General features: G+C 41.5%; 2 protein-coding genes across 2 annotated transcripts in view; both read right to left on the bottom strand.

Moving 5' to 3' along the window:
• LOC132677342 (GTPase IMAP family member 7-like) overlaps window positions 1-24,672 on the bottom strand; it is a 275,671-nt gene extending 250,999 nt beyond the window's left edge. The window contains exon 1 of the mRNA XM_081795088.1: window positions 24,656-24,672. The gene's annotated coding sequence lies outside the window, so the exon portion shown is untranslated. The remainder of the gene's footprint in view (window positions 1-24,655) is intronic.
• Window positions 11,326-25,242, bottom strand: LOC132677340 (GTPase IMAP family member 7-like). The gene is made up of 2 exons (XM_078437858.2): window positions 25,183-25,242; window positions 11,326-12,745 (listed from the first exon to the last, which is right to left on the bottom strand). Exons 1-2 carry the CDS (start codon window positions 25,211-25,213, stop codon window positions 11,877-11,879), a joined length of 900 nt encoding a protein of 299 aa, XP_078293984.1. The 5' UTR covers window positions 25,214-25,242; the 3' UTR covers window positions 11,326-11,876.
• Between the last annotated feature and the right edge of the window lie 1,517 nt (window positions 25,243-26,759).

Genomic DNA, 26,759 nt, shown 5'->3' with positions numbered 1-26,759 from the left:
GGTTTTTTTTTTTTAAGAAAGGATGCTGAATTTTGTGAAATGGTTTTTCTGCATTGATTGACAGGATCACATGGTCCTTTTCTTTTCTTTTATTAATGTAATGTGTCACACTGATTGATTTGCATATGTTGCACCAGCCCTGTAGCCCAGGAATGAATCCCACTTGATCATGGTGAATAATTCTTTTTATATGCTGTTGATTTTGATTTGCTAGTATCCTACTGAGAAGTTTTGCATCCATATTCATCAGGGATATTGGCCTGTAGTTCTCTTTTTTTTTGCTGGGTATCTGTCTGGTTTAGGAATCAAAGTAATGTTGGCTTCATAGGATGAGTCTGTAAGTTTTCCTTCCCTTCTATTTTTGGAACAGCTTGAGAAGGATAGGTATTATCTCTGCTTTAAATGTCTGGTAGAATTCCCCAGGGAAACCATGTGGTACAGGACTCTTATTTGTTGGGAGATTTTTGATAACTGATCAAATTTTTACTTTCTTCCTGTTTGAGTTTTGGAAGTGTGTGGGTGGTTAGGAATTTGTCCATTTCTTCCAGGTTGTCCAATTTGTTGGCATATAATTTTTCATGGTATTCCCTGAGAATTGCTTGTATTTCTGAGGGATTGAGATCAGGATCATGACAGGGATGTCCACACTCACCGCTGTGTTTAACATAGTGTTGGAAGTTCTAGCATCAGCAGACAACAAAAGATATGAAAGGCATCAAAATTGGCAAAGATGAAGTCAAGCTTTCACTTTTTGCAGATGACATGGTATTATACATGGAAAACCCGATAGATTCCACCAAAAATCTGCTAGAACTGATACATGAATTCAGTAAAGTCGCAGGATACAAAATCAATGTACAGAAATCAGTTGCGTCTTACACACCAATAATGGAGCAACAGAAAGACAAATAAAGAAATTGATCCCATTCACAATTGCACCAAGAAGCATAAAATACCTAGGAATAAACCTAACCAAAGATGTAAAAGATGTGGATGCTGAAAACTATAGAAAGCTTATGAAGGAAATTGAAGAAGATACAAAGAAATGGAAAAACATTACGTGCTCATGGATTGGAAGAATAAATATTGTTAAAGTGTCAATACTGCCCAAAGCTATCTACTCATTCAATGCAATCCCAATAAAAATTGCACCAGCATTCTTCTTGAAGCTAGAACAAGCGATCCTAAAATATGTATGGAACCACAAAAGACCCTGAATAGCCAAAGTAATATTGAAGAAGAAGACCAAAGCGGGAGGCATCACAATCCCAGACTTTGGCCTCTACTACAAAGCTGTAATCATCAAGACAGCATGGTGTTGACACAAAAGTAGACACATGGGCCAATGGAATAGAATAGAGACTCCAGAATTGGACCCACAAAAGTATGGCCAACTAATCTTTGCCAAAGCAAGAAAAATATCCAATGGAAAAAAAGTCTCTTTAACTAATAATGCTGGGAGAACTGGACAGCAACATGCAGAAGAATGAAACAAGACCACTTTTGTACACCATTCACAAAAATAAACTCAAAATGGATAAAGGACCTGAATGTGAGACACGAAACCATCAAAACCCTAGAGGAGAAAGCAGGAAAAAACCTCTCTAACCTCAGCTGCAGCAATTCTTACGTGACACACTCCAAAGGCAAGGGAATTAAAAGCAAAAATGAACTTTTGGGGCCTCATGAAGATAAAAAGGTTCTGCACTGCAAAGGAAACAATCAACAAAACTAAAAGGCAACCAACAGAATGGGAAATGATGTTTGCAAATGACGTATGAGACAAAGGGCTAGTATCCAAAATCTATAAAGAACTCACCAAACTCCACACCTGAAAAACAAAAAATCCAGTGAAGAAATGGGCAGGAAACATGAACAGACACTTCTCTAAAGAAGACATCCAGATGGCCAACAAGCACATGAAAAGATGCTCAAAATCACTCCTCATCAGGGAAATACAGATCAGAACCACACTGAGATACCACCTCACGCCAGTCAGAGTGGCTAAAAGAACAAATCAGGAGGCTATAGATGCTGGAGAGGATGTGGAGAAACGGGAACCCCCTTGCACTGTTGGTGGGAACGCAAACTGGTGTAGCTGCTCCGGAAATCTGTGGAGGTTCCTCAAAAAATTAAAAATAGAACTACCCTATGACCCAGCAATAGCACTGCTAGGAATTTACCCAAGGGGTACAAGAGTGCTGATGAATAGTGGCACTTGTACCGCAATGTTTATAGCAGCACTCTTAACAATAGCCAAATTATGGAAAGAGCCTAAATGTCCATCAGCTGATGAATGGATAAAGAAATTGTGGCTTATATACCCAATGGAACACTACTTGGCAATGAGAAAGAATGAAATATGGCCTTTTGTAGCAACGCGCATGGAACTGGAGAGTGTTATGCTAAGTGAAATAAGTCATACAGAGAAAGACAGATACCATATGGTTACACTCTTATGTGGATCCTGAGAAACTTAGCAGATGACCATGGGGGAGAGGAAGGAAAAAACAAACGTTAGAGAGGGAGGGAGCCAAACCAATAGAGATTCTTAAAAACTGACAATAAACTGAGGGTTGATGTGGGGTGGGAGGGACGCGAGGGGTGATGGGCATTGAGGAGGGCACGTGTTGGGATGAGCACCTGGTGTCGTATGGAAACCAATTTGACAATAAATTTCATATTAAAAAAATAAAAAATAAAATTAAAAAAGCACAGACTGGGCCACTTATAAATAGCAGAAGAATTTTCCCCATGGTTCTAGAGGTTGGAGGTCCAAGATGGAGATGTGATTTCAGCCAGGATCTGGTGAGAGACCTCTCTGGGTTGCATGACAGCATTGAGTTACTTGTGGTTGTAGGACTGAGTTCCTCCTCCCAGAGGGTCATCCTGGCTGCCCCTCTTGATAGGCAGTTCTCCATATGGATATTCAACATGGATATTCTCTCCAGTGGGAGAATCTCTTGCTTTTAAATATTTTTTGATTAGGTCAGGTGCACCTGGTATAATCCCACCTCCCTTTTTTCCCTAAAGTTTATTATTTTGACAGAGCCTGAGATAGCACAAAGGGGGAGGGGCAGAGAGAGAAGGAGAGACAGAATCCCAAACAGGCCTTCCACTGTCAGCATGGACCCCTACTCAGGGTTCCAACTCAGGAAACCATGAGATTATGACCTCAGGTAAAGGAAACCAATCGTCAGATGCTTGACCAACTGGAACCACCCAGGCACCTCATTAGCATTTTTTTTTGAAATTCACAGAGAAGGATACAAGAGGTGACCCACCTCTCTCTGGCTCAGAGGAGAAAGTGCTGATCCCTCCACCTTCACCCCAGGGAAGCAGAAACTCTGTTGCAAGCCCTTCACAAATGATCTCCTCATGAAAGACAGTGATTGATGTGTTTCCGAATGTAAGAATTTTAGGATAGTTCAGTAGACCACTTTTTCCTATTATGTTTTACTTTTTAAAAACATGAAACAGATGGTACTTTCTCTGTCTTAGCTTACTGGGGCCAGACGTGACCCACACTTTTGGTCCCTTATTCCATTCTGTATACACACCAAAGAAATTCTTTCTGGCAGGTCCCAGCTGAGTCACCTTCTTGGACAGTAAATCTGGTTGTCAGATGGCCCGAGGGTGTGAGAATAGCTCTGTTCCATTCAGGAAGAAGAATAAAGTTTTCCAACTTTGGGTTTTGGCCCCTGCTCTGGTCTCCACTCCCTCTTTACTAGGGAGTCCTAGACTTTGGATAGAAATCTGGTATTTTGCCTTTATGATTTAGTTCTTTCAATGTATACTTGAGAATCATGGGGAGGAGGAGTCTTCGGTATTCTGAATCTAGCTGGTAACATTTGGAACGAGGGAAATGCCTTGAATATGATTGAAATGACTTTGTCCCTTTCAAATGTGAGATTATTTGCGACTGGGCGGTCACTCTGAAGGTATGGTTCCAGACGAGCAGCATGGGCAACACCTGTGAACAACACAACCTGTAGGGAATGCAGATTCTCAAGCTCCACCCCGAGCCTACTGAATCAGGCTTTGTACTTTAACAAGACTTCCTGATGGCTCTGATACATGCTAATGCTTCACACAGTATAGAGAAAAACCTGAAGAAACAGCTTCTAGACTAAAAAAAAGGGGGGGGGGAGATTTGTGAAAACATGACAGCCTTGTAATCCAGGGTGTTGGTGTTTCTTTACAAGGGATTGCCTATAGTCTATCACTTGTCTGACTTGCATGACAAAGCCCAGAGCTCCCTTGCTGCACAATAGAATTTTATACAGTAGATGTCCAGATAATTGAAGTTGAGAACACTCTGTCTTCTTCTAGGGGAAAGAAAACAGAGAGGAAGAAAGAATAAACCAATGAGACATGTGTCCCAGATTCCACCTCTCCAGGTTCAGAAAGCAAGAGGTATATTGTCTTTTCCTCAGTTCATGGAGGAATGAAGAAGCATGAAGAATTGTATGGAAATTTGGTTGGGAGATTGTCAAGGGAATTCACCATGAGGGTGAAAACGAGGTAGCTGTGCAGCGTCTATGTTTAATTTTGCTGGGTAGGCTGTTCCCCGCATACTCCACACTGCTCCACAGGAAGCAATTGACTTAAAGTCTAAGGGACTCATTTGCATAAGCCTGCTCAAAGCATTTTTCCTACAAAAGCAACTATTAACTCAAGAGGAATGAAAAATAGAATTAAAATCTCCCTATCTCATTGTCCTTTCTCACAAATCTGTATCAGAGAATTGGTGCTTAAGAAAATGTGCACACCAATGAGAAAGAATGAAATATGGCCCTGTGTAGCAACGTGGATGGAACTGGAGAGTGTGATGCTAAGTGAAATAAGCCATACAGAGAAAGACAGATACCATATGGTTTCACTCTTATGTGGATCCTGAGAAACTTAACAGAAACCCATGGGGGAGGGGAAGGAAAAAAAAAGAGGTTAGAGTGGGAAAGAGCCAAAGCATAAGAGACTCCTTAAAACTGAGAAAAAACTGAGGGTTGATGGGGGATGGGATGGAGGGAAAGGTCGGTGATGGGTATTGAAGAAGGCACCTTTTGGGATGAGCACTGGGTGTTGTATGGAAACCAACTTGACAATAAATTTCATATATTAAAAAAAGAGAGAGAAAAAATAAAAATAAAAATAATAAAACAGGTCTTTTGCAAACAGCCTAAAGATGGATCTTGTTTTCTTATTCATTCTGTTACCCTGTGTCTTTTGACTAGAGCATTTAGTCCATTGACATTCAGAGTGAGTACTGAAAGATATGAATTTATTGCCATTGTGTTGCCTTTAGAGTTTGAGTTTCTGGTGGTGTTCTCTGGTCTTTGTTGCTCTTGTCTTTTTTGCTTTGGTTCACCTTTTCTCCCCCGAGAGATTCCCCCACAAAATTTCGTTCCAGGCTGGTTACTGGTCACAAACGTCTATAGTTTTCCTGTGTCTGGGAAACACTTTATCTCTCTTTCTATTTTGAACAAACAGCCTTGCTGAATAAATAGCTTTGGGCTGCTTATTTTTCCAGTTCAGCACATTAAATATATCCTGCCACTCCTTTCTGTCCTGCCAATTTCTGTGGATAGGTCTGCTGAGAACCTGATCTGGTTGCACTTGTAGGTTAAGGGCTTTTTTCCTTTGCTGCTTTCACAATTCTTTCCTTGTCTGTTTATTTTGTGAATTTGAATATGAAATGACTTGTTGATAGTTGGTGTTCCTTGAATCTGATGGGAGTTCTCTGTGCTTCCTGGGTTTTGATGTCTGTCTTTCCTCAGGGTAGGAAAGTGTTCTGGTATGATTTCCTCACATAAACCTTCTTCTCTGTGTTCTCTGTCTTCATTTTCTGGGACCCTTATTATTCGGATGTTGTTCATTTTTAATGAGTCACCAAATTCTCTAAATTTTATATCATGCTCTTTTGCCTTAGTTTGAGAGATAGAGAGTGAGCAGGAGGGAGCAGGGGGAGAGAGAACCCCGAGCAGGCTCTGAATTGTCAGTGAAAAGCCCACTGTGAAACTTGATCCCAAGAACTGTGAGATCATGACCTGAGCCCAGACCAAGAGCTGAATGCTTAACTAATTGAACCACCCTGGTGCCCCTCTTTTTTTTTAAGTAAGCTCTACACCCATCAACATGGGTCTCAAACCCATGACCCTGAGAGTAAGACTCAAGCACTATATCAACTTAGCCAGCCAGGTGCTCAACAGAGGAAGCCAGGAAACAGTGGAGGTAGGTTTTCAGTGTGCTGAGAGAAAATGACAATCAACCTGAAATCCTAGTCTCAGAGAAAATTGCTGTCAAAACTAAGGGCAAAATACATACACCCATTTCAGTCAACACACACTGGCATTCCTTGACAATAGCACAATCTTATTACAGGAATTTGTAAAGAATGTATCTGAGGCAAGAGGAAAGTAATCCAGATAGTAAATCACAGGTGAAAAAAAAAGGAAGTTTAAACAAATGCAAACTGTGTAAAATAATACTAATGCTTCCTAAGGTTTAATCGGGGAGAATGAGAAAATTAAATATTCAACAATAACAATATATAGATTGGGGTTGAGGGTGGGAATGGAATTAAAATGTTCTAATTTGTTATATATGAAGAAGATTAAAACAGATTTCTTGAGATTTTGAACAGTTAAGAATGTATGTTGTAATCATTGGGTGATTACAGGAAAAGCATACATAATTTCCAAACTAGGAGAGAAAAACACAAAATGTGAAAAAAAAATCCAAATCATTCAAGTTAAACCACACAGAGGAAGGGGAAGAAAAAGAAATATGGAACAGGTTGGACAAGTAAAAGCAAAGACTAAAACTTTAAATATGCATCCCCATAAGTCACAAGTTTTAACTATGATAAATGCACCAATGTTTTCAGTTAAAAAAAAATAAAGAGTTTTGGAGGGGACTGAAGAAGAAATCCAAGTCAAAAACGTTACGTGAGGGAAAACTTGAAAGCAAAAGTGTAGGTAAACCTACAAGCACATTCTAAATAAATAAGAACAGAATATCAAACTACATAGACTTTTCATTCAATAATTCTCGAGAGCTTATCATGTGCCAGGCACTGTTCTGGGCAACTGAATACATCAGCAATTAGAGCTGGTAAGGATCCTTGCCTTTCTGAATCGTTTAGTGGTCCTTGAAGGAGCAGAACATGAACAAAAAACAAATTTGTAAATTACAAAAGATATGAGATGTTCCCTTGTAAAAGAAGGAAAATCAGAGAGGGAGGGTAAAGAGTGGGGAGAGTAGAGAAGATGAGTTGAATGCACACCACGGTCTCGAAACACCTGCCCTGTTCATCAGGTGTAAGTAGTCCCACTCATCAAGACAAAACACGGTTTTACATTGATATGCACCACAAAGGGAGGCATCACATGTATAAAGGGAATAATCAAATCACAAGAGGAAACAGACAAATCTCCATGTATGGTGACAGATTTTAACACACACCTCTCATTGCTACAACAAGCAGATACAAAAAAATCAAAAAGTACACATGATTGATAAGTTAGACCTAATGAGCATATGTAGACTATTTCATGAAATTTCTGAGCCACTTGTTTTCAAGTACATAGGAAAAATTTATTAACGTTGTTCTTATGTTTGTCCATGAAGAAATGCTCTAAAATTTTTGAAATACCATAGACAACATTTCCTGACCACAATGTAATTAAAAGAAAAGTAAATAAAATGTCATATGTTTAGCAATTGGAGAACACAGTTTTAAATAACTGATGGGTCAAAAGAGACAAAAACAGAAATTGATCAATATTTGGAATGAAGTGTAATTAAATTACTGCATTTCAAAGCCTATGAAAAATTACAATTTAGCTTTCAGTGTGTATTAGGAAAGAGAAAGAATGAAAATTAATCAGCAAAATACATATCTGCTTCAGATTCTGTGTCTCCCTCTCTCTCTGCCGCTCCTCCACTCATACTCTGTCTCCCTCTCTTTCTCTCAAAAATAAATAAACACTTTAAAAAATTATTCAGTTTCACTGAAGGGTACATTTTCTACAATCCCTGGCATATGCCTGCTCCCGGAGAAGAACCTGCAGTGTAGACAGGGCTGCTTAGAGCTCTCCCCAACCTGCCCTTCTCCTCCTGTCCTTGCCTTGGCTCTGATTGCTCATGGGCTGGGGGAGAAGAGGCAGGAACACTGAAGACCAGTCAGGTGTAGTCTGGCCTTGGTGGGGGTGGGGGATGGTGGCAGCATACTTAGTGCCTCTTCCCCCGCCCAGGAGACCTTTAATGAGTCTTTAGAGAGTCTTCCCTGGGAATCTGCAATCACAAGTCCAACAGACGGCCACTCTCTCCCCTCCCGCCGATTGCTTCCATGTCTGTTCCTGGTGCCTGGACTTCCAGACCTCTGGTCCACACAGAAGCTGTTGGGATCCCTGCTGGGCCCCTGGGCAAGTCCCCTTCAAACTGGCTTTGGCTGCCTCCCTACTGTATGGCCCACATTTGATATGAGGAACCTATACTTTTGCCCCCCCTCCCTGCTCCTTAGTGAAAATTTTGACTGCTTCCAAGACAGCCACCACCGTGTGTACCCTGCTCCCTCCACAGAACACAGCAATAACCTTCATGTATCCCATGGGACCAGCAGGGAGCAAAGCCAAACTCCAAAAGACACACATGAAGTCTCTTAACATACACCACCCACATCCCTCTGGCAGCATCAAAGTCCTGAGGCCACCTCACTAGCTTTCGGGAAAAGAAAACCTCCATCTCGCTGGATATGGCACGCAGAGAGGAGTCCCTGTGGGGCTTCCCTTATATAGTCACACGGTTACACCTGGGTCACCTTCTGCACTGGGGGGATGATTGCTCTACAGATGAACCCCAAGAATTGACCAATTCAAATTTGTCATTGTCCCTATAATTGAAGCGTTCTCTTTTAAAAGTCATTCCTCCTGGGATGCCTGGCTGGATCATTTGGAAGACCATGAGACACTTGATCTCAGGGTCATGAGGTGGAGCCCCATGTTGGGTGTAGAGATTACTTAAATAAAACCTAAAAAGAAAAAGTCCTTTCCTCTTGACCCCTTCAAATATCTATCAAATTAGTTGAAGGAATAAATCTCACAAAACTGGTTCCCGCTTCTTCCTTTGGGCATCCTATGTGGATCTTCTGGCATATAGCTTTTGACTGTGGGGTATTGGCAATTAGAAAGATTCAGCTGAAATTGGAGATATTTATGTTAATATCCACCCACATTTGCCCCAAGCCTTTCACATAACCTTCGGACCCAGATTTCAAGTTAATGCAGGTCATTTATATTGGACCCTACCTTTGACATCTGATATTCAACTTGTCACAAACCTAACTGAACGTTGTTGCTCCTGACTCTACCCTTCCCCTGAAAATCTTACCTGTCACCCTGAACTTTCCTGTTTCTGAACAGAAGCATGATCATCCTACCCATCACCCACATGGAAACATCCTACACATCCTTCACAGAAGACTTCACACCTACATCCTTCCTCAGGTCTTCTTCTATAAATCCTTGTTTAAATGCCCCATCATGGGTCATGACTATCACATATTTCAACAAGAGGGATCATGCACACATTAAACGCTGGAAATACCACAGTCTTCAGCACTGAAATAGAACCATCTTCAGGGAAAACTGGGACATAAAATATGTTAAGAAGTGAGTGAGCAATATTTCAATTGTCAAGTGAAGAGATAATGATTTATCTGATTTACTCATTTTTCTCTGGGTATGTGTTGCCTTCCAAAATAGAACCTAAGGTTGGGAAAAAAGAAATTAGCTCACATAAGCTGCACATTAAAACGGCCCTCACACAGGTTAATTGTATTAAGAATGCTTCTGCATATCTCTGAGAGAAAATATCTTTTAAACGGTTCTGAAATGAAAAAAGTCAGGAGAGCATGAATACTTACCTCTCTAGAGATACCATCACACAGATGAGTCACTTACAAGGAAGTACTTTTGAACATAAGAACTGCATGATGGCAAAGAGTACTTTGGTCTCACTTTGTCTTTGACACATGTTTTCTCAGGAGAGGATTTTTCTTCCGTGTTGCTTTTACTGCGTTCTGAGTACTGGTGATGAATCTTAGAATGAGCGGGTATTTAGATTCTTAAGTTTTCCAGAGTTAATCTCTAATCTGTCTCCTGAAAAGTCACTGATATGGTAAATACTCTCAGTCATGTTCACAGACAAAACAAAGGACAAATAAAAATTCTAATAATTTGGATTTGGGATGTCTGCAATCCTTGTGAGTGACTGACAGTCACCAATCTAACTTTGAAATTTCTCTATTATTTTAGCAAGACAGAACCTTTCATCTACTTACTGCAAATGTCACAGCATGGAAGGGTAAGGAGAGATTTTTCTGGTGTCAGAAAACAAGCACTAGAGGGAATGTAAAACCATCAACAAAAATAAAGATGCTCTGAAAGAGAACTGGGTACCATAAGATTTATCAATCAGGTTCTCACGGGAAAAAGATAGTTTGCTCTCATTAGGTACTTGGAGAAAGTTTAGAGAAGGGGCCTCTTACACACTGTGGACGCAGGGAATTAGGAAACCACAGTGACGTTGATAGTATCGATAAGAAAATTGAGTCCCACCTGAAGGGGTGAAGAAAGACTGGAATGCAGAAGAAGAGTTGGGTAGAAAGGCCACCAAGGGAGGAGCTGTGAGCTTTGGCGTAGGGTTGCAGTTAGTCAGAGATGGCCCTGCAGAGATAGAGGTGGGAGAATGGACACCCCAGCCTTGCTTTTCTACTTCCACAGGGCCTCTGACTTGGACTTCCCATTGGCCAGCCAGGCAGAAGTCAGAGAGCAAGAGATCCCACCGATGTATTGCAACTAGATCAGCCTCAGGGGGCAAAGAGCTGGGTGAAGTGTGATTCTGCAGAGGCAAATGAAGACTATGTGGCCCAGATGGGATTTTTCAGATACAAGTGGAGACATTTTAAGTTAGGATGGTCCCTAAAACAGAAAAGAGAGAAACACAGTAAGAGAACCCTGTGACTTTCAGATCTCCATGAACCACAGAACAATCTTTCCAGAGAAACCCGACACCTCCCTAACATAGTACTTGTGGCCATGCGGTGCAACGACGCATGTGACCAGTGGTTCAGACACTTAACATGTGAGGATTTATGATTTGAATTTTCCTGAGTCTTTGAACTCTATATGCCATTGCCTGATTATGCCAACTTTGTGTGAAGAGGGACAGGTGGCAAGGGGAGGCGGTGGGGACTGAGAGCTGGAAAGACGCTTCGTTCTGGTTAGTTCTCGCTGCATAACAAACCATTCTGAAGCTCAGTGGTTAAAAACAAAAACCATCATTTATTTGTTCTCATAAAGCTGCCATTTGGGCAGGACTCAGTGGGAATGGATCATCTTTGCTTTCTGCAACTTCGCCTGAGATGGCGGGGCAGCCAGAGGGCACGCTTCTGTGTTGCCTCATTTGCGTGGCGGGCAAGTTGGTGTGAGTCACAAATGAAAGGTGAGCTGGGAAGTGGGCCAGTGACTTCAGGCCCTCTGCATGGGGGCCTCTCAAGAGGCAGCCTGGGCTTCCTCACAACATGACAGTCAAGTTCCAAGGGCAAGAACCCCAACAGGGCAAGGAAGCATTGCCCACATGTAACCTTAGAGTCACAAGGTGTTGCTTCAACCATCTGCTATTAATTGAAATGGTCCCAGATGTGCCCAGTTCCAAGGTAGAGGACACAGGCCCCGCAAGTCAGTGGCAGGAGTAACAGGGTCAGGTTATAGGAGGAATAAGTAGAAGCTACTGTCACAGCTATCTATGGAAACTACAATCTACCACTATCGCAAATCATCATAAATTCAAAAGAAAAAATGAAATGTTCTTCACTACCAAAACATATGCCATATTTTTGAAAGCACCCTCATAATCACATCTAAAACATGTTCAAATATGCCCTTCTCAGCTTCTTCCCTGATGTTTTTTAATTGTTCATCATAAATCCTCTTTAGCCATTTTATTTTTTCCTCCCGTTCTTCCTGTGATTTATCAGCATATTCCTTTTCTACTAGTTGAATTTCATTATGTAATTGATCGGTGTAGATCTTCTTCAGGTCTTCTTCCCGTTGCCTCAGCCTCTTCTCTGTGTCCTCGTAAATGGCATCAGTAAAGTAAGCCCCTCTGTTTCTCTTCACCATCTCCTCTATCAGCTCCACCAGCTCCTGCACTTGAGCTTCCTTCTTGGCCTCTGAGGCTCTGTTGTTGAAGGCACAGCAGCGGTTCCCACACTCTCTGATGATGTTTTTTAGCTTCACATCTGCATCTGCTAAGAAGTCACTCAGACTCTGCCCCTCCAAGTTATCTTTGCCAGTGAACAACACGATCATGTGCCTCAAGGCTGGCTTCCCAAAGACATACTTGATCAATGCCACGGTCTTCTGCTCTTCATCTGTGTAGCGGTCCAGATGGATGACCAAGACGATGGCGTGGGGCCCAGGGCAGGAGTAGAGGACACACCGGCTGATTTCCCTGCACGTGGTATTCAGGGTCTCCTTGGTGTCAAAGAGCCCTGGGGTGTCAACAACAAGAAGTTTCCTCCCCTTCCACTCCTTGGATGCTTTTTGACACTTGGGAGTGACAGCATGGGGAGCAACTTTAGACTCAAAGACTCTACTCCCCAGGATGGTGTTTGCCGTTGCGCTCTTCCCACTTCCAGTTTTCCCCACCAAAACAATCCTCAGACTGTTGTCCTGAGGGTCTGCCATGTCATAAAAAAGGGAAGGAGAAGAAAAAGAGTCAACAAAGGTAAGTGGAAACCATCACATTCCTCTTATCTCCTTTGTGTTTCTCCATGAAAACCTGCAGTAGTGTACTATCCATGTTGGTCCCATAAAGACAAAAAGATGAAACAATTCACTCACCATGGAAGAAACAACAAAGTAGTTAAAGAGTTCCCCTACAAAAGAGTACCAGATCCAGATGGTTTCATGGGGATCTCACTTAACCTTTCTTAAACTATTCCTGATGACTTAAAACAAAAGGAAATCTTTCCTGTTCTTTCTATGCCACAAGTATGATATTGATCCCAAAGGCTAACAAAGATTTCACCAATAAATAAAGCTACAGACATGTCTCATTTGCGAATACTAATGCAAAAATCCCAAATAAATTGTCAGACACTAAAAAGTAATACCCCATAATTAAGTGTGATTTCTTTCAGAAATACTAGGGTGGTTCAATATGAGAAAATGGATTGTTACAATACATCCTCTTTAGTAGAGTTAAGAAGAAAAATACTTTGATGCAGAACAGACATTTCCCCAAATTCAATGCTGTTTTAACAGATACTTCTTTAATGTGATTTTATAGAAATATAAATTTTGAAAACTTTTTTACTGGAGTTTGCTAGAGATGGCGGCGTAGGAGGATGCGGGGCTCACAGCGCGTCCTGCCGATCACTTAGATTCCACCTACACCTGCCTAAAGAACCCAGAAAACCGCCAGAGGATTAGCAGAACGGAGTCTCTGGAGCCAAGCGCAGACGAGAGGCCCACGGAAGAGGGTAGGAAGGGCGGCGAGGCGGTGGGCGCTCCACGGACTGGCGGGAGGGAGCCGGGGCGGAGGGGCGGCTCGCCGGCCAAGCAGAGCCCCCGAGTCTGGCTGGCAAAAGCGGAGGGGCCGGACGGACTGTGTTCCGACAGCAAGCGCGACTTAGCGTCTGGGAGGTCATAAGTTAACAGCTCTGCTAGGAAAGCGGGAAGGCTGGAGGACAAAGGGAGGGAGAGCTGCTGAGCCCCCGGACGGCTCCGGGGCTCCCCCGGATGGCGCCAGCGCCATCTCCCCCGCCCATCCCCCAGCCAAAATCCCAAAGGGAACCAGTTCCTGCCAGGGAACTTGCTCGCTCCGCGCAAACACCCAACTCTGTGCTTCTGCGGAGCCAAACCTCCGGCAGCGGATCTGACTCCCTCCCGCTGCCACAGGGCTCCTCCTGAAGCGGATCACCTAAGGAGAAGCGAGCTAAGCCTGCCCCTCCAGCCCCCGTGCACCTTGCCTACCCACCCCAGCTAATACGCCAGATCCCCAGCAACACAAGCCTGGCAGTATGCAAGTAGCCCAGACGGGACACGCCACCCCATGGTGAATCCCGCCCCTAGGAGAGGGGAAGAGAAGGCACACACCAGTCTGACTGTGGCCCCAGCAGTGGGCTGGGGGCAGACATCGGGTCGGACTGCGGCCCCGCCCACTAACTCCAGTTATACACCACAGCACAGGGGAAGTGCACTGCAGGTCCTCACCACGCCAGGGACTCTCCAAAATGACCAAACGGAAGAATTCCCCTCAGAAGAATCTCCAGGAAATAACAACAGCTAATGAACTGATCAAAAAGGATTTAAATAATATAACAGAAAGTGAATTTAGAATAATAGTCATAAAATTAATCGCTGGGCTTGAAAACAGTATACAGGACAGCAGAGAATCTCTTGCCACAAAGATCGAGGGACTAAGGAACAGTCACGAGGAGTTGAAAAACGGTTTAAACGAAATGCAAAACAAAATGGAATCCACGATGGCTCGGCTTGAAGAGGCAGAGGAGAGAATAGGTGAACTAGAAGATAAAGTTATGGAGAAAGAGGAAGCTGAAAGAAAGAGAGATAAAAAAATCCAGGAGTATGAGGGGAAAATTAGAGAACTAAGTGATACACTAAAAAAAAATAATATACGCATAATTGGTATCCCAGAGGAGGAAGAGAGAGGGAAAGGTGCTGAAGGGGTACTTGAACAAATTATAGCTGAGAACTTCCCTGAACTGGGGAAGGAAAAAGGCATTGAAATCCAAGAGGCACAGAGAACTCCCTTCAGACGTAACTTGAATCGATCTTCTGCACGACATATCATAGTGAAACTGGCAAAATACAAGGATAAAGAGAAAATTCTGAAAGCAGCAAGGGATAAACGTGCCCTCACATATAAAGGGACACCTATAAGACTCGTGACTGATCTCTCCTTTGAAACTTGGCAGGCCAGAAAGGCTTGGCACGATATCTACAGGGTGCTAAATAGAAAAAATATGCAGCCGAGAATCCTTTATCCAGCAAGTCTGTCATTTAGAATAGAAGGAGAGATAAAGGTCTTCCCAAACAAACAAAAACTGAAGGAATTTGTCACCACGAAACCAGCCCTACAAGAGATCCTAAGGGGGATCCTGTGAGACAAAGTACCAGAGACATCACTACAAGCATAAAACATACAGACATCACAATGACTCTAAACCCATATCTTTCTATAATAACACTGAATGTAAATGGATTAAATGCGCCAACTAAAAGACATAGGGTATCAGAATGGATAAAAAAACAAGACCCATCTATTTGCTGTCTACAAGAGACTCATTTTAGATCTGAGGACACCTTTAGATTGAGAGTGAGGGGATGGATGGGGCGCCTGGGTGGCGCAGTCGGTTAAGCGTCCGACTTCAGCCAGGTCACGATCTCGCGGTCCGTGAGTTCGAGCCCCGCGTCAGGCTCTGGGCTGATGGCTCGGAGCCTGGAGCCTGTTTCCGATTCTGTGTCTCCCTCTCTCTCTGCCCCTCCCCCGTTCATGCTCTGTCTCTCTCTGTCCCAAAAATAAAAAAAAAAAAAAAAACAAAAACGTTGAGAGTGAGGGGATGGAGAACTATCTATCATGCTCCTGGAAGCCAAAAGAAAGCTGGAGTAGCCATACTTATATCAGACAAACTAGACTTTAAATTAAAGGCTGTAACAAGAGATGAAGAAGGGCATTATATAATAATCACAGGGTCTATCCACCAGGAAGAGCTAACTATTATAAATGTCTATGCGCCAAATACCCGAGCCCCCAGATATATAAAACAATTACTCATAAACATAAGCAACCTTATTGATAAGAATGTGGTCATTGCAGGGGACTTTAACACCCCACTTACAGAAATGGATAGATCATCTAGACACACAGTCAATAAAGAAACAAGGGCCCTGAATGATACATTGGATCAGATGGACTTGACAGATCTATTTAGAACTCTGCATCCCAAAGCAACAGAATATACTTTCTTCTCGAGTGCACATGGAACATTCTCCAAGATAGATCATATACTGGGTCACAAAACAGCCCTTCATAAGTTTACAAGAATTGAAATTATACCATGCATACTTTCAGACCACAATGCTATGAAGCTTGAAATCAACCACAGGAAAAAGTCTGGAAAACCTCCAAAAGCATGGAGGTTAAAGAACACCCTACTAACGAATGAGTGGGTCAACCAGGCAATTAGAGAAGAAATTAAAACATATATGGAAACAAACGAAAATGAAAATACAACAATCCAAACGCTCTGGGATGCAGCGAAGGCAGTCCTGAGAGGAAAATACATTGCAATCCAGGCCTATCTCAAGAAACAAGAAAAATCCCAAATACAAAATCTAACAGCACACCTAAAGGAAATAGAAGCAGAACAGCAAAGGCAGCCTAAACCCAGCAGAAGAAGAGAAATCATAAAGATCAGAGCAGAAATAAACAATATAGAATCTAAAAAAACTGTAGAGCAGATCAACGAAACCAAGAGTTGGTTTTTTGAAAACATAAACAAAATTGACAAACCTCTAGCCAGGCTTCTCAAAAAGAAAAGGGAGATGACCCAAATAGATAAAATCATGAATGAAAATGGAATGATTACAACCAATCCCTCAGAGATACAAACAATTATCAGGGAATACTATGAAAAATTATATGCCAGCAAATTGGACAACCTGGAAGAAATGGACAAATTTCTAAACACCCACACTCTTCCAAAACTCAATCAGGAGGAAATAGAAAGCTTGAACAGACCCATAACCAGCGAAGAAATTGAATCGGTTATCAAAAATCTCCCAACAAATAAGAGTCCAGGACCAGATGGCTTCCCAGGGGAGTTCTACCAGACATTTAAAGCAGAGATAATACCTATCCTTCTCAAGCTATTCCAAGAAATAGAAAGGGAAGGAAAACTTCCAGACTCATTCTATGAAGCCAGTATTACTTTGATTCCTAAACCAGACAGAGACCCAGTAAAAAAAGAGAACTACAGGCCAATATCCCTGATGAATATGGATGCAAAAATTCTTAATAAGATACTAGCAAATCGAATTCAACAGCATATAAAAAGAATTATTCACCATGATCAAGTGGGATTCATTCCTGGGATGCAGGGCTGGTTCAACATTCGCAAATCGATCAACGTGATACATCACATTAACAAAAAAAAAGAGAAGAACCATATGATCCTGTCAATCGATGCAGAAAAGGCCTTTGACAAAATCCAGCACCCTTTCTTAATAAAAACCCTTGAGAAAGTCGGGATAGAAGGAACATACTTAAAGATCATAAAGGCCATTTATGAAAAGCCCACAGCTAACATCATCCTCAACAGGGAAAAACTGAGAGCTTTTTCCCTGAGATCAGGAACACGACAGGGATGCCCACTGTCACCGCTGCTGTTTAATATAGTGCTGGAAGTTCTAGCATCAGCAATCAGACAACAAAAGGAAATCAAAGGCATCAAAATTGGCAAAGATGAAGTCAAGCTTTCGCTTTTTGCAGATGACATGATATTATACATGGAAAATCCGATAGACTCCACCAAAAGTCTGCTAGAACTGATACATGAATTCAGCAAAGTTGCAGGATATAAAATCAATGTGCAGAAATCAGTTGCATTCTTATACACTAACAATGAAGCAACAGAAAGACAAATGAAGAAACTGATCCCATTCACAATTGCACCAAGAAGCATAAAATACCTAGGAATAAATCTAACCAAAGATGTAAAAGATCTGTATGCTGAAAACTATAGAAAGCTTATGCAGGTAATTGAAGAAGATATAAAGAAATGGAAAGACATTCCCTGCTCATGGATTGGAAGAATAAATATTGTCAAAATGTCAATACTACCCAAAGCTATCTACACATTCAATGCAATCCCTATCAAAATTGCACCAGCATTCTTCTCGAAACTAGAACAAGCAATCCTAAAATTCATATGGAACCACAAAAGGCCCCGAATAGCCAAAGTAATTTTGAAGAAGAAGACCAAAGCAGGAGGCATCACAATCCCAGACTTTAGCCTCTACTACAAAGCTGTCATCATCAAGACAGCATGGTATTGGCATAAAAACAGGCACATAGACCAATGGAATAGAATAGAAACCCCAGAACTAGACCCACAAACGTATGGCCAACTCATCTTTGACAAAGCAGGAAAGAACATCCAATGGAAAAAAGACAGTCTCTTTAACAAATGGTGCTGGGAGAACTGGACAGCAACATGCAGAAGGTTGAAACTAGACCACTTTCTCACACCATTCACAAAAATAAACTCAAAATGGATAAAGGACCTGAATGTGAGACAGGAAACCATCAAAACCTTAGAGGAGAAAGCAGGAAAAGACCTCTCTGACCTCAGCCTTAGCAATCTCTTACTCGGCACATCCCCAAAGGCAAGGGAATTAAAAGCAAAAGTGAATTACTGGGACCTTATGAAGATAAAAAGCTTCTGCACAGCAAAGGAAACAACCAACAAAACTAAAAGGCAACCAACGGAATGGGAAAAGATATTTGCAAATGACACATCGGACAAAGGGCTAGTATCCAAAATCTATAAAGAGCTCATCAAACTCCACACCCGAAAAACAAATAACCCAGTGAAGAAATGGGCAGAAAACATGAATAGACACTTGTCTAAAGAAGACATCCGGATGGCCAACAGGCACATGAAAAGATGTTCAACGTCGCTCCTTATCAGGGAAATACAAATCAAAACCACACTCAGATACCACCTCACGCCAGTCAGAGTGGCCAAAATGAAGAAATCAGGAGACTATAGATGCTGGAGAGGATGTGGAGAAACGGGAACCCTCTTGCACTGTTGGTGGGAATGCAAATTGGTGCAGCCGCTCTGGAAAGCAGTGTGGAGGTTCCTCAGAAAATTAAAAATAGACCTACCCTATGACCCAGCAATAGCACTGCTAGGAATTTATCCAAGGGATACAGGAGTACTGATGCATAGGGGCACTTGTACCCCAATGTTTATAGCAGCACTCTCAACAATAGCCAAATTATGGAAAGAGCCTAAATGTCCATCAACTGATGAATAGATAAAGAAATTGTGGTTTATATACACAATGGAATACTACGTGGCAATGAGAAAGAATGAAATATGGCCTTTTGTAGCAACGTGGATGGAACTGGAGAGTGTGATGCTAAGTGAAATAAGCCATACAGAGAAAGACAGATACCATATGGTTTCACTCTTATGTGGATCCTGAGAAACATAACAGAAACCCATGGGGGAGGGGAAGGAAAAAAAAAAAAAAAAGAGGTTAGAGTGGGAGAGAGCCAAAGCATAAGAGACTGTTAAAAACTGAGAACAAACTGAGGGTTGATGGGGGGTGGGAGGGAGGGCAGGGTGGGAGGGAGGGGAGGGTGGGTGATGGGTATTGAGGAGGGCACCTTTTGGGATGAGCACTGGGTGTTGTATGGAAACCAATTTGACAGTAAATTTCATATATTAAAAAAGAAAAAAAAAAGAAATATAAATTTTAACAAATTTGTCACCATTTTTTTCTCTGCAGCTAAAATAGTTGACTATTAAGTTCATTTGGATGAATGAAGAAAGAAAATTAGCCTGTAGAGTCAAAAAAGAGAAGAACGATGAGGGAGGGCCATCTCTACCAGATAGTAAAATATTTTGCCCCTATAATTAAGGCAGTATGACATGTGTGTGAACAGAGACAGAACAGAAAACAAAAACAGACAATTCAGAAATAGTCCTAATTGGTCTACTATATTCATGAGTATCCAGTTAAATGTATCACGTTACATTTATCTTCAGTAAAGCAGCATCTCACAGCAATGGGGAGAAAGATGGACTAATAACCAGCATTGGGATAACTACAAAACCACACAGAAAAAGACAAAACTGCACCCACGTCTTCACGCCATTCACTTGCCAAATACATTAGAAATATAAACACTAAAAATCAATCCACGTAAATACTAGAAGAAACTCAGACAAATCCTTTGTAACCTAGGGGCGGGGCAACTCTTTCTAAGATTTGAAAGATTGTAAGGAAAAGGATTCATACATCTGACTACATAAAGACCTAAAAGACAAGGGGAGACAACGAACATCACAGACAATTAAAATACGAATGTCAGATTATATCAAAGAGGGTTAATTCTCCTCTTACACAAAGAATACCTAAAAGCAGAGAGGCAAATTCCAATAGCTCGATAGAAAATGGAGCAAGACATAGGAATAGACAGTTCAAAGAAAAAAAAGAAATGCCAATGCTCCTCAACTATGTAAAAATATATGAACACTCCCTTAAAGTAGAGAAAAATAAATTCAACATAGGAAAAGAAAATAACTAAATATAGTAAATTAAAATTACACTGAGATACTATTTCTCCACTTACGGATTTGGCAAAAATCCAAAAATTTGCTACTATAATCAGTCAGTAAAGGTTGAGAGGATACAGGTTCTCTTCTCCATGGCTAATGAAATTGAAAAACAGTCTAAAACCTACAGAGGAGAAATTAGCAATATCATACAAATTACATATACATTTATTCTTGGATTGTGAGTCCTAATTTTAGGATTTATGCCTGTAGTGGTAAAGGGCATATCACCCCTAAACGTGCAATGTTGGCATACAGACTATTTCTTTTTTTTTTTTAATTTTACATTTATTTATTTTGGAGAAACAGAGTGAGACAAAGCGTGAGCGGGGGAGGGGCAGAGAGAGAAGAAGATACTGAATCTGAAGCAGGCCCCAGGCTCCAAAAATCAGTTAGCACAGAGCCTGACACGGGTCTGGAACCCACGAACTGTGAGATCATGACCTGAGCGAAGACGGATGCTCAACCGACTGAGACACCCAGGGGCCCCGGCATACTGACTATTTTAAATAAAAGTAACTTAAGATACAGCCTGTATGGGAAGATTACTAAGACCCTCTTCTGTCCCCCTGCAAGCAGGAAACAAATCTCCCATGTAAAAGGTGCCCTTCCTGTCCCAGGAGGTAAAGAGACACCCTTATGACCAGGGATGGGAGATTTAGAGCCAAGAAGAGTGTATAAACAGCCCACTACTTTCTACTAATTTACTACCCCAGCCCAAAGTCCCCTTAGAATTCCTCCCTAACAGATGCTCCCAAAGTTAAGTTTTCCTTGTTTTGTCAATCCCTCACAGATCCATCGTCTCTTTGCCTAAAAATTATAAAAACTGCCTGCCTTGGTCAATTCTCTTGGTCTTAGTTTCATTACTGAGCATTTGTGCACACTGCTTTTTTTTTTCTCTTGTTAATCTGCCTCAAGTGAATGTAATTCTTAGTGCAGCTGGAAGACATTGAAGGGTAGAGGAAGAAATTCCCCTTCCTCATGTCCCAGAGCTACACTGACAAAAACACAGGAAAACATTGGCATATGTTTATTCTCTGTGTCACTATTTGTAATAATTAAAGACAAAAAATCCACCAAATACCCACCAGTAGGAGTCTGGTTGAATAAACTTAGGTATATACACACAGTGATGTACTATCCAACTGTAGAAAGGAATAAGAAATACCTCTCTATACTGGGAAGGAGAGATCCCCAGGATATTTCATTAAGCAAAAAAAAAAAAAAAAAAAAAAAAAAAAAAAAAAAGGCAAAGTGAAGAAAATATTTACTTTACTGTCATTTCTCTAGTGGGGAGGAACATGAACTGTAGGTACAAAATACAACATATATTTCATGCACATGAAAAAGCAATGGCAGATCATCTGAACCGCCACAAAGAAATTGCTGACAGACAGATGGGAAGAATAAGGTGGGGGTCAGGGTAGAAGCTGGAAACTACTTTGAATATACTTCGATTTCATAGATTTGTCTTGAAAGCATGTACTTCCTTCTTTTTGAGAGTTCGAATTACAGCTCTTTTCCTTTATGAAAGACCTACATGTGTACCTGCTGTTGCTGGCTGACATAAATTCAAAGAGGATTTTTCATTTGTACAAAAAAAAGCTGAACACGAATACAGCGTTCCGCATTTGTTTTACAGCCAGTTGAGCTAATAGAGAGGCCGAGTGGGCCGTTGTCCACGCCAGCTGCCAATCACCTTCCCCGGGAACCTCACACAGGGGTTCACCATCCAGCCACCAGAGCTGTGAGCCAGATGAGTATGTGGGCTTTCTCTCAATTGAATTTGTGCATCTGTTAACTAGTTGTGTCTAAAAGTATCAGAAACACATAAGGGAGGTTATTTGGGGGAGATCTGGGAATGCGCACCCTTTTTCCATGTACTTTGATAGTAATGGCTTCTATCCTTTATGTCATTTTGTTTCATAAAAGATTTCATAGGAACGTTCTGCTTGTGGAAAGTGAGGAACATCTGTAAATAGCTTCATAATTATAAACAAAAACTATACTTTCAGATAACTAGTAAAAATCAAAAGCAAATTAAATACATAGTAATTGGTGTAATAGACAAACCACACAAAGAATTGGTCCAAGAAACTTGAAAATGCAGTTGCTTCATTGGCTAATGTCCTAATGGGATATAGTGTAAGGCCAAATAGGGGGGAAAAACGTCAAGAAAATCTTAAATTGCTTTCAGGAATCCTGTCCTATACTTAGCTTTTTGTGCACATGTGTAGTTTTGAAGCCCAAGGACAAACCCAGTGGCAATGAACACCCTTAGCACCCATACTGTGCCCTTCAAATGCCATTTCCCACCAAAAACTTTAGGACTCTTAGGAGAAGGTACCGATTCCAGATGTGGGCCATGAAATGTACGCTTGGATCCTAGACTATCTACTCATACTAGAAAGCGAGGATTCTATCAGAAACTACTCAGACCGTGGGACGCCTAGCTAGCTCTGTCAATACAGCATGCATCTCTTGATCCCACGTTCATGAGTTCTAGCCCCACATTGGGTGCAGAGATCACTTTCAAAAAACAATTTTTGGATCTTACCGAAAGGACTACAGAGCCAACTTGAAGAGGCTGACTGGACAGACAGAGATGGGGTAATTTGAGTACCAATGAGAATAATAATTTCAATGGATTGAAATTCATCAAATATGTTGAAGTTCATGAATTCATAACAATACCAACATCGCAAAAGAAGTGAAGTGTTCTCTTTGGGGTATGCTAGGAAATGATGTCATCAGTCTGAACATGGACAAAAAAGAATCAAGCATTCCTTTTGTCTTATTAACTACACCTTATGGAAATGAAAGTATGATTCAGGGGAACTTTCTTTTTAAAGGATTATGCCATCCAATAAATGAAGAAAGAATGATAGAATTATAATATTATAATTTGCGACCGTTAATGAAACAAAGTTAGTCTAGGCTATCATTACTGTCTGCTACATTACAGAAAGAGACAGAAGAATATATAAGGTGCCTTCTCATGGACGTTTACAACTGCACCTATGAAATATTGCCACCCAAATAACCAGGCAAGCCTTAATCTGATCAAGCCTCTCCTTAAATTTAAATTTATACAAACATTGAAACTAGAAGAACATGTCATATGACATCTTGAGGATTTAACGAGCAAAATGTACACTGTCCAATTCTCTTGGATAAAGATCAACCGTTTCTTTAAAAGACACATTTTACAAAAAGAAACAGAAAGGTGAAAACTTATTTATCAAATTAAACTTAAAATAATTGCAATTTATAAACCATATTTGGAGCTGATTTCAATTTTATTTTAAAAAAAAATTTTTTTTAATGTTTATTTATTTTTAAGAGAGACAGAGACAGAATGCGAGTGGGTTAGGGGCAGAGAGAGAGGGAGACCCAGAAGCAGAAGCAGGCTCCAGGCTCTGAGCTGTCAGCACAGAGACCGACGCGGGGCTCGAACTCACGAGCTGTGAGATCATGACCTGAGCCGAAGTCAGACACACAACCGACTGAGCCACCCAGGCACCCCTGATTTCAATTTTAAAATCTATGAGACAATCTGGGGATTGGAATACACCTGGTAATTGTTTAAAAATTCTAGTTGCTTTCTGAAGTCTGATCATGGTATATTTTAATGACCTTTATCTCCCAGACATACATATGTAAATATTTACTGATAAAATGATAAAATTTTTAGTATTCTAGTAATTTAGTAATTTTTAGTATTCTAATGTTTGAAGTGTATTAATTATTTAGTTAATTTATCTCTACACCCAGCGTGGGGCTCGATCTCACAACCCTGATATCAAGAGTCCCATGCTCTTCCCACAGAGTCAGATAGGCGCCCCAACTCTAGTTTTTTAAATGAGGAAATAGATGTGGCTCAGAAATGCTGAGAAAGTTGCCCAAGGTCACTGCGCTAATGGGCTTTGGGCAGAGGAGGGATCCAATATAAAGTATGTCTGACCCCTATGCTCATGCATAACCCTTGCAAGCTCTGGCCTCTTCCTGGTTCCTTCTCAGGTCCTTGATTCTACATTTCTGTTTACATTGGATCAGAAATAGATCATGGGAGGCCAGGGGAGGTATTTCACTCTCTCTCCAGAAACGTGAACTAGTAGCAACCCTGGAATTAGGGAAGGCAACCAAAGGGCTTCACACACATTTGTTTTCTATAGAATAGCTCATTCTATCCCCAAGGCACCCCTTCCTTACCTCCTCTGTTACACTGTCGATCACACCATTTCTCTCCTTAAATGTGGGAAAGGACACCGCCAGCTGAATTCTAGACTTCCTGTGCCATTTGTGACCTGGGAATCCCGGGGAATTTGATAAAACCACATGCACACCGTCTGGGATTCAGATTTTCTTTCAGGTAAGAGAGGGATTGGGCCAGACTTGTCTCTAAATTGCCTTCCAGCTCTAAAGACCTGCCTTGAGGACACTAGTTTCCCACTAAGGGAAATGAATGGGGTGTCAGGCAGCACTCACTCTGTCATGACAGCAACTGATGGAAGATATGCTGTTCAGCAAGTTTGTCCTGATAAATAGGAGACGTGTGGACATGGGCCACTCAATCTCCTCAGTCCCACCCTGCCTTCTACCAAGACCCCTGTGGTAGCATCCTCATTGCTGGGCTGTTGGCACAGTACCCAGCCCCTTCTAGGACCAGAACCCACACCCATGCACACCCCTATGTCCTGCTGCCCCTCACACCTCCATTGCTCCCAGGCCAGGCTCACCTTCTTTTGAAGGAGCTAATAAGTTCCCCATTGTTCTCCAAAGAATCTGTTTGAGCTGCTGCTTTTGATTTCACTGTGAGGAAAAAGTGTTTGCACCCTTTAAACCTCTGAAGCAGGAAGCTCAGATTGGGTGGAGCTAGTGAAGGAACTATTTGACGTTAAAGAGACAGAAATATTGCCCTATAATTGGAGGAGTACTTTAGTTTTACCAAGGTGTAAGCTTTTTCTCCATGTGCCTGCTCTCACACCAAATTTTCCAAACCTATGTTGGTTGTTTGGGGTTATACTGGTGGATCCCAAAGGCCCTTATTACATGACACAAATCATGCACACAGAGCCAGGCATGGTGTTGGATCATCTTCCCTGCATGGCGTGGGAGACTCTGGGGTGATTTTAGGAAGAAGATAGTTAGATGTGTCCAAATTTAGAGCCTGAGATACTTCCCAGTGATTGTATCATATGGGTTTTCATGATAGTCTTTCATGAAGGTCTCAAGTTACTCATTAAGAATTTACTAGCCTTCAGGTACAAAGCCAAGAGTCTAAACCATTGGGAGCCAAGAGAAAAAAAGGAAGATGTGGCCTGGAAAAAGTCTTCCAATGACCGTACACCTTCTCTGGTTTTCTTCATATGGTTCTTTCAAGCCCCAAAATATACATGACCTGACAAGAAAAGATGCACCCAGGGAGGAGATCAAACTTTCCCCTACAACCTTCCTACTTTCCTCTACCCCAGACCCAGGCACTGGTAGATTTTCCCAGATTTAGCCAGTGCCTCCACTCCAACCTGCTCTGGAAACTTTGAGATGATAGGCAGATGGTCAAACCTCTCATGGTTGACCAGCTGTTCCAGTTGTCTGTTGCATCATCATAAAATTATAATGTTTTTGATTATATATTTTTGTTCACTACATTGAGACATGGGATTACTTGATGCTCACACTTGAAGGTGGGTACTAAGAGAACTAAATGTGGCAGGAAGTAGTGGCCAATGGGGAGGCAACCCATGGAGGGAAGCAGCTAGATTTGGAAATTATTGTATTAATACTATATTATTGGTCCATATCATTAGACCAGTTATGGGTGCTAATGACTTGGAGGGCCCCAAGTAACTGTTTTCCAACTTGCAATAAAGACACAGACCGGGACCAGCTATGTAATTTGCAAAGTCTGGCACAAAAGGAATATGCCAGGCCCTTTGTCAAAAACAAACAAAAAAAATTAAGAATTTCAAGATGACATCAACAGAACAGTAAACCCTTCTAAGTACAAGGCCCTGTGCAATGGCACAGGTCACATACCCATGAACTTGGTCTTGTGAGGCTGCATACATAAAAGTCTAGAGGAAAGCTAGAATCATATTTCCTGCTCAAAATATCTCTACCATTTCCTAGTTTCATTTCAAGCTACATATTCCTTGAGTGAAACTTGTCCTTGGATGTTTTCATGGTCAGCTAATTGCTTCTCCAGGTATTATGCTCAGGTACACTGTTAAGTTCCCTAGAGGGAACAGGAGACTAGTTGACACAGAATCCATGGATGCCACAAGAAATCAGATGCGGGTCTCAAATGGTAACA

Source organism: Panthera onca, chromosome A2, assembly GCF_046562875.1.
Source record: "Panthera onca isolate mPanOnc1 chromosome A2, mPanOnc1 haplotype 2, whole genome shotgun sequence".
Classification (NCBI taxonomy): domain Eukaryota; kingdom Metazoa; phylum Chordata; class Mammalia; order Carnivora; family Felidae; genus Panthera; species Panthera onca.
Note: the sequence above shows the minus strand (reverse complement) of the source record. Positions and strands in the feature narration are given on the sequence as shown.

Coding starts and splice junctions, on each gene's coding strand:
- LOC132677340 (XM_078437858.2), bottom strand. CDS start 25,213: ATGGGGAACTTATTAGCTCCTTCAAAAGAAG. Junction 12,746..25,182: donor ATTAGCTCCTTCAAAAGAAG/GTGAGCCTGGCC, acceptor ATGACATGGCAG/ACCCTCAGGACAACAGTCTG.